The sequence below is a fragment of the Tamandua tetradactyla genome, chromosome 23, assembly GCF_023851605.1.
Source record: "Tamandua tetradactyla isolate mTamTet1 chromosome 23, mTamTet1.pri, whole genome shotgun sequence".
In the NCBI taxonomy this organism is placed as follows: Eukaryota; Metazoa; Chordata; class Mammalia; order Pilosa; family Myrmecophagidae; genus Tamandua; species Tamandua tetradactyla.
In genome coordinates this window covers 44327970-44342000 of record NC_135349.1, presented here as the reverse complement: position 1 = coordinate 44342000, position 14031 = coordinate 44327970, and the positions used below count along the sequence as shown (strand labels likewise).

The 14031-nt window shown below is 43.7% G+C and overlaps 1 protein-coding gene across 3 annotated transcripts in view; it reads right to left on the bottom strand.

Moving 5' to 3' along the window:
- CPPED1 (calcineurin like phosphoesterase domain containing 1) overlaps positions 1 to 14031 on the bottom strand; it is a 146089-nt gene that overhangs the window by 41308 nt on the left and 90750 nt on the right. For 2 of the 3 annotated variants that reach the window (XR_013168059.1, XM_077141760.1), the window contains exon 3: positions 9098 to 9520. Coding sequence is in view for 2 of the 3 variants with exons in the window: in XM_077141760.1 (XP_076997875.1) it covers positions 9098 to 9520 (423 nt within the window). In the remaining variant the exon portion in view is untranslated. Of the gene's footprint in view, positions 1 to 4445; positions 5820 to 9097; positions 9521 to 14031 lie in introns of those variants that run through there. The other variant, XM_077141761.1, reaches the window with a different exon arrangement.

The following is a 14031-nucleotide window of genomic DNA, read 5'->3' as shown; positions in this document are numbered from 1 at the left end:
AATGGGATTTTTTAAACAAAATTTTTAATTTAAGTTATTTCCAACACCAGAGAAGAAAGCTTTATCTAATTTCCTATTCCTCGTCTTCAGTGCCCACCACAGGGCTCGTGCGGTTTGTTGAATGAATAAATGTCGACTTAATTCAGGAATTAGCAGCACACATTTACACATGCCAGATTCTCAACTTATAAATATTTATCATCAGGGCTTGATTTTAACTTTAATTAGCCCAACTGTTAAGGATACCTCCAAAGCGCGAAGTGTAATCTATCACTTCACACCAGCTGTAGCTTCGGCAGTTGGTCCTTTATCTAGGTTTACAGTGAATGGAATGCAGACATCATCTGCCTAAAGCATGACATTTTATAGTGAACTGATCGACGTGTAAAACAGACCAAACTTTGGAAAATAAATTCAAAACAAAATCATAAAAAATAAATTAAAGAAGATAAAATTCCCCAAGCTGATATTTTCCCCCAAAGCTGTGGATTCGAAGGTTGCTTAAAAAAGGACTATTTGTGGGTTTTCACTTAGAAGTTGGTTAAAAAAGAATCCCTGAACTGTGTGCTGTATACATATTTTGGAATATTGGATAGCTACAGAAAGGAACGAAGTCGTGAGGCATGTCAATGAATTGAATGAACTATGGGAACATTATGTTTTGCAAAAAAGGCCAGAAACAAAAGGACATGTATTATACGGTCTATTTTAGAAAAAAAGATAAGAGAATCCGGGCCTAGATTGTGAGTTCCTATAGCTGTCACATTTATTTATTCCTGAGCTTTAAGTGTTATTTCTAGATTCTAAGATGCTGTGCTCTACGTGTATAATTTTATATTTACCTGGAATTTTGGGTACCTGTGTGACACCTAAGACTCAGAGCTGGATTTCTGCAGCTCTGAAAATCAGCATTGCTACGTACGGCAACTCTTAAAGAAAATGAAAAAGAGATCACACTTCAATTAGAGATAAAAATGAAGCTGATCTGGCTGAGACTTAAGGTAAATCAGAATATAGGGTAAAGGATGATAGTGTGTGTATTTTAAAACTTCACCTACTGTATGAGTCCAAAACCTAAATTTTCGGTAACACACAATCGACTTCAACCTGTCTGGACAGTCCATTTAAACAACCCAAACCCATGGAGCCCAGAATGGGAATGAGGATGTGTAATTCAGTATTAGCTTAATGCAATGCCTGGATGCATCCCAGAGTACGTTAGGCAGATAATTAAAAAGTATCAGCAAAGTCCTTTGAGGGACTGGAAACAAAAAAATGGAACTATTAAACTTTCCCACCTGGGAAACCCTTGATACTCTCTCAAACATTAGAGACTCTCAAGGCAATAGGCCAAGCCTTTGATCTTGAGGCTTGCTCTCGCAAAACTGATTTCTGTAGCAGAGAAGATAAGCCTCCCTATAATTATGCCTAACAGTTGTTTCCAGAGAACTTCTTTTGTTGCTCCGATATGGTCTCTCTCTCTAAGCCCAACTCGGCAAGTAAAATCATCACCCTCCCCACTATGTGTAACGTGACGTCTGGGGGTGAAAGTCTCCCTGGAAATGTAGGGCATGTCTTCCAAGGCTGAGCCTGGCCTGGCACCATGGGATTGACAATGCTTCCTGACCAAAAAGGGGAAACAAATGTAACAAAACAAGGTATCAGTGGCTAAAAGAATTCAAATAGAGTTGAGAGGCTATTCTGGAGGTTATTCTTAAGCAAATATTAGCTAGATATTGCTAACTGCCACTGCCAACCCCCAATCAACATCATTCCTGTTAACCCTAAAAATCACACAGGGCTCTGAAGATCCTACACAAGTTGCATGCACTAAGTTTAATTTTCAGAGGCCTAAAACCTCCAGATGGTTCCTAGGCCAGATAAATCCTAAAACCCGGAGGAGCCAGCCTCTCCAGAATTCCCCCATCCCTTTTTGTCAACACCTGTTTTCTACACACAAAAAAACATTAGAATGGGCATAGCCAAATATCCCTAAAAATTGGGAGAAGGATCAAAGGAGAAGGAGGAGTTATAACAGAGAAGTTAGGATTTAACAAATGAGTATGACTACTGAATCATTATATTGATATTTCTTCTTAGTCTCCAGTGTCTTGGAGCAGCTAGAAGGAAAAACCTGAAACTGTGGAACTGTCACCCATACCAAACTTTGAAATTTATTCTATAACAAAGTACATGTTCAAATGTACTTTGAAATATATTGCTTTTATATATATATAATATATATATATTTCATGAAAAAATGTTTTAAAAAATGTTAATAAAAGAACAAATTTACTTCCATAAAAAATTGCTGAGAAAGGTTTTTAAAATGCATTTCAACAGAGAGCATCGTAAGATGACTACCATTGTCTCATGGACACATTTGCTAGATTTGGAAAATTCCAACTTTGAAATTATCCATCCCAAAGTATATTTACTAATACATTAATGTTGATGCATGTGCTTTAAAAAATAAAAAGTCAAATGGTATCACTAAATTTCACAGGAGTTTTTTCATCTACTTCAGGGCTCCCCAGTCTTTTACACTGTTACTCTTTTTGATAAAACTAAAAATAACATACATTCTCATCCCAGCTGAAAAACATCAGACCCAGTCTATCTTCCCGCATATCCTAGCAGGCATGAGGGCTTTTGTCCAGTTTTACTTCCTGTAGATTATATTATGAAAAGGGTTGATAATTTTTTTTTTCAATCATAAAGTTATGTTATCAAACTGCAGAAAGGTCCCCAAAGTAGACTCGCCTCTCTGTGCCTGTAGAGTCTCACGTACACCCTGTAAGAAGATCCTGAGTCCCTCCTGCCAGCGCCTTAGGAGGATAAAGGCAGATTCCAATGAATGCAAACTCACTAGCTGTGGGCTCCCCACGTGGTCCCAGGTCATGTATCAACCACCTTTACCCGGTGCTCACTATGTGCCAGGCACTTTGATACGTGCCTCACCTTATTTGATTATCATACCATCCTATGAGGTTGAGATGAGAATTCCCACTTTACAAGGGAGAGAGAAAACTAAGACAGCTCAGCCCAAAAGGATCTGAATCTAGATCTGTCCAAAGCCAAAGCCTGACCACGTAACTGCTTTGTTACATGGCCCCTGCCAGCCTGCTGCCCTGAAAGCCATCACTCCTGTACCACTTTCACCCATCTGCCTTATCTGTAGACTATCCACAGTTAAAATTATTAACTTAATACTTTCTTTAAATTATTGAGCTAGTGATATTTCTTCTAATACATGTTAAAATGACCACCCACGTATTAAACATTTTCAGTGTCCCTGTGCATCGTTTCCTCACTCCCTCCCAGGCATGCCCTCCAATAGGAGTCAAGCGGGCATTTTCTGGCAGATCCTTTAGTGCTAGGCAGCTGCCACAATGGGGTTGGTTGCCAGAAGCACCTGGAATCAGACAGACATAGCATGGACAAGGTTTCAGGGGAGGGCAGGAGAGTCACCTTGTAATGGGAATGTTTCTCTAAGCCAAGAGCTGGAAAACTATGGTCCACAGGCCAGCCACTTGTTTTCTGTTGTTTGTTTCTTTGCTTTTATTGTATAATATAACTTACATACAAAGCAAAGAAAGAAAAAAGGAAAAGCAATAGTTTTTCAAAGCACTCTTCAACAAGCAGTTACAGGACAGACCCCAGTGTTGTCAAGGTTTACCATACAATCCTCTCAGATTTTTCCTTCTAGCTGCTCCAGAATACAGGAGGCTAAAAGGAATAATTTTTTTTTTTTATCGTCACAATCTACTTTTTTTCTTTTTTGTAAAAAATAACACATATACAAAAAAGCAGTAAATTTCAAAGTACAGCACCACACTTAGTTATAGAACAGATTTCAGAATTTGGCATGGGTTACAATTCCACAATTTCAGTTTTTTACTTCTAGCTACTCCAAGATACTGGTGACTAAAAGAGATATCAATTTAATGATGCAGAAATCATATTCATTTGTTAAATCCTATTTTTTCTGTATAATTCCACCATCAACTTTGATCTTTCTGTCATTCTCTTTAGGGGTATTTGGGCTATAGCTAGTCTAACTTTTTCATGTTGGAAGGGGCTGTCAATAATATGGGGTAGGGAGATGGAACTATCTGATGTCCTAAAGAGGCTGGGCCGCCTGGTTTTCAGGACTTTTCTGGTCCAGGAACCCATCTGGAGGTTGCAGGTTCTGGAAAGTTACTCTAGTGCATGGAAACTTTGTAGAATCTTATATATTGCCCCAGGTGTTCTTTAGAATTGGTTTTTCATTGGGGTTTGGCAAGTTATGATAGGTAGCAAGGTCTAACTGAAGCTTGTGTAACAGTAACCTCCAGAGTAGCCTCTCGACTCTATTTGAACTCTCTCTGTCACTGATACTTTATTAGTTATACTTCTTTTCCCCCTTTTGGTCAGAATGGAATTGTTGAGCTCACGGTGCCAGGGCTGGACTCATTCCTGGGAGTCATCTCCCACGCTGCCAGGGAGATTTTCACCCCTGGATATCATGCCCCACGTAGGGGGAAGCAGCCACCTGTTTTGTAAATACAGTTTTATTGCACACAGTGTGTTTCCATATTGTCTGTGGCAACTTTTGTACAACAGCAGAGCTGTGTACTTGCAGCAGAGACTGCCTGGCCTGCAAAATCAAAAGTATTTACTATCTGTCCCTTTACAGAAAAAGTTTGCTGACCCCTTCTCTAAGCCATGTACCTTCCTTCCTAGAGTTAGTTGGTTAACACCAATCCATAGGTAATATGGCTATTTATACATAGATTCTGCTGATATGCTAATCTGAATCAAGTTTAATTTGATTCCAGCTGGCCATCACTTCTTTATTGAGGGGCTCTTCTCTGCCAGGTTGTGTAGGGTCTGAGCTTACAGAGGTGGCTCAACCTGGGACCCGATTTCCTAGAGTTTATAATCTAATGGAGGAATCAGGATATAAACAAGTAATTTCAATACCTCTAAGTGAAAGGCTAGTGCAGATTCTGATGTTTTATTCTTCCTATAAAGTAGACCCTAGAAACCTGACCTTTTTATTTTTCAGAATTTTGAAATTCTAAAACCATTGCCACAGGCTAAATCTCTCTCTCTCTCATTACAAAGAAAGCATAAATGCTAGAGATGAAACTAATTCTGTGAAATGACTCATTAACTTCTACAGAAAAGATCAACTTATTGGAACTTTCATAATTGCCAAATTTGCTCTGGGCTCTCTAATACACAGTTCTGATCTCTCTGTTGCAGATGAAAAAGAAAAGGTACGAAGACATCAAGGGAAACATGGTCAGTAAAGAGTTAGACCTTTTTTAAAAAAACGAAAGACTGAGTTTTTAAATTGGAATCCAGATTAACTGGGTCACAAATTAACCTTCTGCTGAAAAAGGCAAAAGGAAAAATGGAAAAAAAGTTCTGGTTCCACCAAGATTTCATTATCTACTATCTGTTTCTGCAATCCAGCAAGGTATCAGGTGAATTAAAGGGAAAACCAATTTCTACATCCCATGGATGTGCTGAAATTGACTATCCTCAGGCGGAGCAGAGGAACAGAGAAACTAAAGGGTGCCGCTTCACATCTGTGCATCTGTCCTGCCCTGATAACTGTTTATTTGTACCAGCTATCGACAACACTTCTGTATCATACAAAGAAGTGGGTTTTTTTTATTTATAAGCTTCAAAAGTGGAAACAGAATGCACCCGTTTCTAGGGAAACCTGAGTGGCGGACAGCTCGCAGTTTTGATTCAGATTACACATCCCGACGCACACACGGTGGCCCACTGTATAGTGACACTCCTCCGCGTGTATCTCATCCTGCCTGAAAAAATTAATGCAACAATGTGAGATGATTGTTGATGTTCGTTATTAAATCATTTATTCATCCCACACAGTGATTCAGAATTATTCATTAAGCTTGCTGGAAGGAAGCTGGGTTTTACCTCCAGGGTGGTTTGGGGAGGGATATAATCTTTAAAAGGATATTTTATAACAACACAATTATCATAATTAAAAGCTACCTGATATTCTGATGCGCTTTTGACATATTTTGGAGTACTGGCATTTTAGCACAAGGAGATAAATGAGACTGAAATAGTATTAGGGAGAAGTGCTGCTGTGGGGGAAACACTGGAGGTAATATTAAATGCTTTCTGCCAACAACACCCCTACTTTTATCATGGCCTTCTAAATTAAGGAATTTTACAAATATACTTTGAGGTTCTGGCTTTAAAATGAGCTCCAGCGACAATGCTGTGACCTGAGCACCTTTCCACCCCACTGGGTCCCAGATGCTTTTGGCCCTGAGAGCCACCTGCCTGTGCTTCCAAACCACACAGGTCACTCAGCCCATGACAGCTGTGTTCACACTGGACTTGGGTCTTTCTGGTGTTGCCCAGGGTTTGTCCTGTGTTTGAGAGACCATTCAACACAGGGCCTGGGGTGGCGTGCCAGTAAAATTGACAGGCGACCACAGAAGGTAACCCACCTCTCTGGTTTCCTGGCTGAGCAGGTTTAGGTGAGGATCTGCAGGTCAGAGGCCAAGAGGAGGATGCCTGAAGGTGTGGTGCATGGAGGGAGGGACTGAGGGCCACCTCGGAAGACAGAAACACGCGGCTCTCTGTGCGGGCATCTGGAGAGCCGGCACGCAGGTCGGAGTAGAGATATACACACTGAGACCCCACCAGAGACCAGGGACTCCTGGCTGAATGCTGCAGGCATCACTGTCTCCACGTGCCCCAGGGAGATGCAGCCTTGTGGGCTCCAGGAGAATGTAGACTTGGCCTGCTGTGTGCCTGGTATGCAGTGTACGCTTAGCAAAGAAATGAGCTGTGTCAGGTGGCCTCTGAGAGAAGGAGCTGACTCAGGGATTTACTTTCCTTCTCTCATCCCACAAATACTGATTAAGCATTTATTATGAACTAAAACCTAATCCATGCTTCCTGAATGCAGGGGTTCTCAGACAAGAAAAGACTTACAAATCAGTTTGGTAAGTGCTGGAATCCAAGAGGGCAGAGGAAGAAAACAGGGGTGGGGAAGGGGGCCACCTACACAGAAGGCATCAAATGGAGCAGGTGCTGGCCAGAAGACATGGAAGAGGCCACAGGGGAAGGCAGGGACACTGGAGGCCTCAGAAGGGTTTCGGGCTGTGGACCAACAGGGTGCTTTGGCTGCTAGGTGGAGAATGGACAATGGGGCAAGAGCAGGACAAGAAAGCCAGTGCAGGGTTGTTATGACCCAGGTGACAGCAGCTAAAGAAGGGGACACACTGAAGCGATATTAAGGAGATAGAATGAAAGGGCTGTGAAATATCATACACCCCCCGGGGCAAGGAGGCCCCTCCTGGAGATGTAGGCATCAGAGTTCCAGAGCCCAATGCCATTAAGAGAGGAATAATACAACCAACTCAGTGCCTGTGCCTCACACTTACCAAACAACCTTCTGATTATAATCTGGCCTCCCATGTAGCTCTGGGGAAGAGACTGTGCTGCTGGGCTAGTTTGCTGTGCTGCTGGGCTTGCTCTAAATTAATTAAGCTATCAGTCTCGGAGCTGTGATGGTTTTCCTCAGTGTGTAGAGCCGCAGGCCTGACGGGGAGTGGCTGGTGCATGCCCCCCAGGAAGTCACTCCCCGGGGCTCCTGATCGGCTCAGTAGGCTCCCCCAGGGACGCTTTGGGAGAGCTGCAGACCTTCTCTTTAAATATCTAAGGATCCCCAGGTCTCACTATCTGGGTTGTTTGTAGCTGGCATTTGCTCCATCTTACGATGGGAAACCCAGAACTACATGCCACTCAGGAAGCTGGTTTACAAGGGAGAAAAAACAGCAGTCACGGGAATGGCATTTGCATCATTTAACATTTGATATGAAAGGAATCATTTCAGTGGCATTAAATGTTCTCTCTGGCATTATTCTCTATTACAAAACAGTCTCCACGGTGCTGCTGATGCCATCTTAACACTTCATTTCCTTGTCATCAAAACGGTTTTCTACACCAACTCAAGCATGGCATAAAGTTACAAAGTCCTTAATAGAAGTTTTCCAACCTTATCTCCATGGAACAGTTGGAAAAATGTCTCCAATTATGCAAACTTTTGGTAAAATGTTTCAAAAAAATACAGAAGGGTCTATTGTACTTTTCACGAGTAAACACTAACATCTAATGTACAAAGATGAAAAGAAGAGTGTCAGGACTCCGGTGTTTCATTTTTCCCCAATGAATGCCAGCTGCTGGGGTCAGGCACCTCCCTCTCTCCACCCTGAGACAAATAAATATAGTTTACATTTTAGAAAGAAGTAAAGTACACTCTGGAAAGATCCAAAAATAGGAATTAGGACCAAAACCAGGGACACAACAGTTGTCAAAATTGGAATCCAGTCTCTGATAATGGTAGACAACCACTGCCAGGCAAGTGGTCCAGCAGCATGCACCGCACAGTGCTGAGACCTCATCGAAAAACAGGGAGTGGCTGCATTGTGTGTGTGTGTGTGTGTGTGTGTGTGTGTGTGTGTGTGTGTGTGTGCACTCACATGTCAAACACATGCTTAGCTAGAAATGCAGGGCAGGGTAAGACGGGGCTGCATACATTTCCCACTCCCCTGACTGTGGAGAGAGCGCAGTCCACCTCACCAGAGGACACCTCATGCAGCCCCAGACCCGCCCGCCCATTAAAGCACTTTTCAGCATTTCCCGGATCATGTCTCTTGGCCTTGAGCAAGTTCGATATGTGGCTCCATCTTTCCTTCTCCTCAGTCACCCTCAGTCCACGGATGCCAAGAACTCCCCATCCCTCCCTGGGGCAGCTACACACACGCGGTCCTTGGTAGGACCAGGGGCCGTTCTAAATGCTTCCCAGGTCCTTTCTCACTTCACCCTCCCAGACGTCCTGCCAGAGCTTGATCCACTTCTCCCTCCCAGTTGAAGAGCCTGGGCTCAGAAGGCAGCGGTCCTGTCCAAGGCCGCAGGGGCAGTGAGGCAGCGAGGCAGCGAGTGGGCAGCCGAGGACAGCTCCCCGTTCTATCCAAAGCCCAGAGGGGCAGGAGGAGGTACCTCCGTGCCCGGCTGCCCTTCCACCCAGACACTGTGGTCCCGGGGCCCCTACCTGCACTGGTGAACTTGTCTGCCAGCTCCCGCCGGACTGACTTGGCGAGGTTGAAGTAGTCGTCGTCTTCCTCGACGTCCTGGGTGAACAGCGGGATATGCTGGAAGATGATGGCGTGCTGGCACCTGCGCTGCCCCGCCACGCTCAGCTGCTCGTCCAGCCACCGGTCTTGGGCCTCTTTCAGGGCCGGGCACTTGGAGGCATCGTAGAAAAGCTGGGAATTGAGGACGAGGAACAGGACGCCCCCAACCCAGAAGCTGAAATAGTCGTCTCCCCAGGTCTCGCGGAACTCGGCGACCGACTGGGCGGTGGGGCTGTTGCCGAGGTCGTGGTTGCCGCTGACGAAGACCAGCGGGACGGCGGCGTGGATGGCCGCGAGCACGCGCTGCAGGTCCTGCGTCTGCTCCTTCCGCCAGCGCGCCCCTGGGAGAGAAGCGCAGGGCTGAAACGGGCGGGCGACAGAGGGACCTAGAAACCCAGATCCTAGAAACCCACTCAACCCGGCACGTGGCGACTGCCAAAAGGAATCGCATTCTGAAAGCAAATCAACAGGTGAGGGGAGCCCCGGGGTCCCTCCGCGTGGGAGAACTGGAAATTCAGTGTCTGCATGGCGGTCCTTCCCGCTGACCCAGTGAGGTGTGGAGAGAAGTCTAATTAATAAATATCAGTGACGCTTAACTAATATCTTTTGTTTAGATGAAAAATGAACATAAATGGTTCTATCTTTTCTCCCCAGTGGTGATAATCCTTCAGTGGACTCAAATGCAATACCAAGGTGCATGCACCCAGCTCTGACTCTCGTTCCCCATGACTACATAGGGGGTTTCTTACCAGTTTTAACATTACACGTCCATATACATTAAATATCCCATAAAGGTATGAGCACTTTTATGGGATAAATTCTTAGAAATAGAATGGCTAGAGCAAATGGCATGGGCACCAAATGATTCCCCAAAGAAGAAGAGGCATTTTATATTCCCACCAACAGCATATGACAGTGCAAAGGCTGAACATCTTAATGCTAAGTGTATTCCTTCTGTCACAGGGGCTTCAGAATGGGGATGATTATTTGGGCAAAGTTGGAAACTGTGGGGAGTGGAACCCTGCCCCTACCCCACCCCTACCCCCAGATTCTTGGCTTCCGTGCTTCCTATAATAATGCATTAAAGCTCCAATAAATGGATTTGGAAATGACCAAATTTCACCAAATTATAGGAAGCTTCCATGCTTCCTATAATCAAGCATTAAAGCTTCAGTAAATGGATTTGGAAATGACCAAATTTCACATCTGTTTTTTTTTTTTTTTGACCCCTCTATATGCTAATTTATTCAAAAAGCTTTTATTGGGTGCCTACTATGCAAAAGGCAATTATTCAGTTATGAGGATACACTTCAAACCAAGAGACATGAAGCCTTCCCTCTAACTTGGGGAGTCAGATAGCTTGTCAAATAAATTACAGCTTCATACCTCTCTATATCAGATGTTACTAAGTGCTAGATAAAAAAGGAAAAGTGGGAAAGGATGTAATGCCAGCACCATGTCAAACACCAATCAAACGGAGCATAAGAAAAATGATCTGAATGAGCAGCCTGACTACCCTGGGAATGATGCAGACACACCTAAAATGTGTTGCTACAAGCAGGTGAAAATTATAGCCAACCATTCATCATGGATTAAGAAGAAAGAAAAAAGCCTTTCGGAAGCAACCACAGCTAAGAAAGAAGCCCAGAAAGCATAAATACAGGAATGCAGTCTAGATGGTCAGAAAATAGGAAGAAGTGAAATTAGAACCAAGGAAAGAAAGAGAAGAAAAAAAAGAAAAAAGACAAAACCATTTCAGAAACGACAGCGACTGGGGGATGACTGTTTCCTTTACCGGACTTCCTTTACAGGACTTCCTTTATGGTCAAGTATACATCAGTTTTTCTAAATATCCCTGGGGAGCTTGAAAAGAATGTACATTCTCTAGGCCTCCTAGTTCCTCATCCTTCCACCCAAACTTGTTAACAGTGGAATTCAAACCCTCTCTTCATTACTCTTGCATTTCTTTTGTCAGCTTAGTCTGTGTCAACTTCTCAGGGACCTGGTTACATTTCCACAGGAATTATAGATTGACCCATTCTTCCCTGCGCTTGTTAAGTTTTGTGTCATTTACTCTTAGGTATGTTGTTAGAGGCAGAAGAATTTCAATAACCCACTGAAATTTATATTTATTCCTAATAAAAGAAAGAAAGAAAAGAACGATCTGGATGACTTGGAAAGGTCTTTAATATATGTTAAAAAGGCAAGGCATGGAGGAGTAAGAGCATATATTCATATTTTTTAGAAAAAAGGCTTAAACATCTTCCTATATTTTAGAAAAAACCTTTTCCAAAGATAAAAAGAAAACTGTTAACTATGGTTAAATCTGGGAAACAAGAGTGAGGGGTGAGGGAGACTTTTACATTTGGTCTAAAACTTTTTACTCTGTTTTTATTTCCTTCCTTCCACCCTTTTCCCAAATGTATGTATTATTTTCATAATTTTCTTTAAAAAGGATTTAAGGGCGGGCCGCGGTGGCTCAGCGGGCAAGAGTGCTTGCCTGCTATGCCGGAGGACCCCGGTTTGATTCCCGGCCCCAGCCCATGTAAAAAACAAACAAACAAACAAAATATAATAAAACAAGAAAATGTTTAAAGATGTTTCCCTTTCTTCCTCCCTTCCTTCCTTCCATCCTTCCTTCCTTCTCTCTGTCTTTCCTTCCAAAAAAAAAAAAAAAAAAAAAAAGGATTTAAAATTAGAAAGAAAAATAAAAGGCACTTTTAAAATCCAGGATCCTAAGGCCTAGAGAAGATGTGGGGAAGCCAACTGGGTGGCTGCATTTCCAGCTGATCCTCATCTCCAGGAAGAATGGAATTTGCTTGGGAAAGGCTGGCTGACTCCTACAGCAGGGGCTGAGGAAAAGGCCTGTTTTTTCAGGTAGACAGGGAGGCAGACAATCTCATTGGCCTCAAAGGGAGGCAGGTCTCTGCCTGGGCCTGGGGACCTTGGGCCCCTCCCAGAGGTGCTGGTCCTGCCTGGCTTTGGGGACCAGGGGCCCTCCCAGAGGTGCTGGTCCTGCCTGGCCCTGGGGACCGGGAATCCCTCTCAGAGGTGCTGGGCCTGCCGGGCCCTGGCTTGAAGGTGCCACAGATCAGTTTTGTTTCTTCAGCTGACCCTAGACTGTGGGTGTCTGTGCTGACTTACATTTCTTCTAAGATACCTTGGGTTAGTACTTATCCCATGTGAATGGACTGCTAGCTTAGGGAGGACAAATCCTTTATGGCCTTGAAGATAAACTATCTCAAAGGGTTTCTCTAGGAACAAGGCTAGTTTATCATTCTTTCCTATACCTGGTTTCCTAATAGACCCTAAAGTCATCCTTCATTTCCCCCTCTTTCCATTCATATCAACTTGGGGATTTTTTTTCTTCTGATAACAATAGCTAATACTTAGCTAACACCATGGGCTGGGCACTTTCTAAGTGCTGCACACGTGTCCACTGGCTCAGGGTTTTCAACCACCCAATTGGGATCTAAACTCAGTGGTCCAGCTCAGGGTCCTGCCTCTCATTACAGGGTCTCAGTGCTAAGTCACAAACTGAGGTCCTAGCTCCTGGGGTGGCTTTCACAAGCCACTGGGGTGCAGAGAGTCTGCCACTCTTTATTTTCAAAGGGTATTCCTCATGGCACTTCTCGTACTGACAGATGCAGAGGTAGGGAATTTTTGAGTAGTTAATGACCGTAACAGAAACATTAAAAATGAGAGCTTCAAAAGAAAGGCTCACCTCAAATTTGAAAGAGACCTGTCTACAAAGTAAAAATGAAGAGCTGTGAAGACTCACATAGTAATGGGATGTCTGTTTCCAAACTTCAGAGAGATGCTGCTCCTAGGGAAATCATATATATCAACCTGCTGGGGAACACAAAGCCCTTCTTCCCTGAATCCCCTCATCACAGATGCGCTCCCCTTGTGCAGCTTCCCCAGCCCTTTCTACACCTCCTGTAAGGAGGCAAAGTGGTAGGGAGTTGTGAGTGCTGGATTTGGGGTCCCTGAGGCCTGGGCCTGGTCCCTGGCTCTTGTCCCTTCCAAGCTGTATGGCCTTGGGTTAAGTCCCCTTGTCCCTCTGGGCCTTGGTCTCATCGTGTATGAAATAGGGGTGATAATTCCCACACATAAGAAGGTGCTGGAGGGATTCACAGCAGGATAATGACTTCCAGAGCTGGTGCTAAACAACGGTAGAAAACTGTTAGCTGTCTTCCCTCTACCCCCGACACCCAAGTGTATTAAATCTGCCTTTTTATCAGTGACCCACAATGTGCACCTAACAATCAGCAAATCATTTCCAAAGGAATGAAAATATTTTCAGGGGATAAATAGCTTTTATTTTATAAGCAGTGAAGAAGTAAATTCTAGATTATAAAAAGCCAAGTTTAATGAAACCTTTTGCATTAAGTTCAGCCAGCTCCCCTCCTGTGTGCACCAGAATTTCTTGAGGGTCAGGATACCAATGACACCTTTGTGTCATATAGTCTCCCAAAAAGGAATCAAAACATTGTAGCAGAAGCCAAGTAAGACTTCGCCAGATTGGGAGAATGAAAACCTGGCAAAGGATACAGCGCTTCTATGAGTTTCTTAAATACTAAGCAGGACCCTGGCTTCACAGAAAATAGGCAGATATTAATAAGGGAGAGGGAGAGAGGCAGAGAAAGAAGGCAGAAGACTTTGGATAAGGAAAAAAACACAGCAAGAAATGACTCAAGAGGGAAAGAGAAGGACTGCTCTAGATGGTCTCTGAGGTGACCAAGGAGCATCTGCTGAGAAGTGGGGATGGAGAGGACAGAGACCCTGAATCTTATCCTGGCTGTTTCCCTGATTAGCCTTAAAGTACAGTCTGATAAAATCTCTCGGCAAA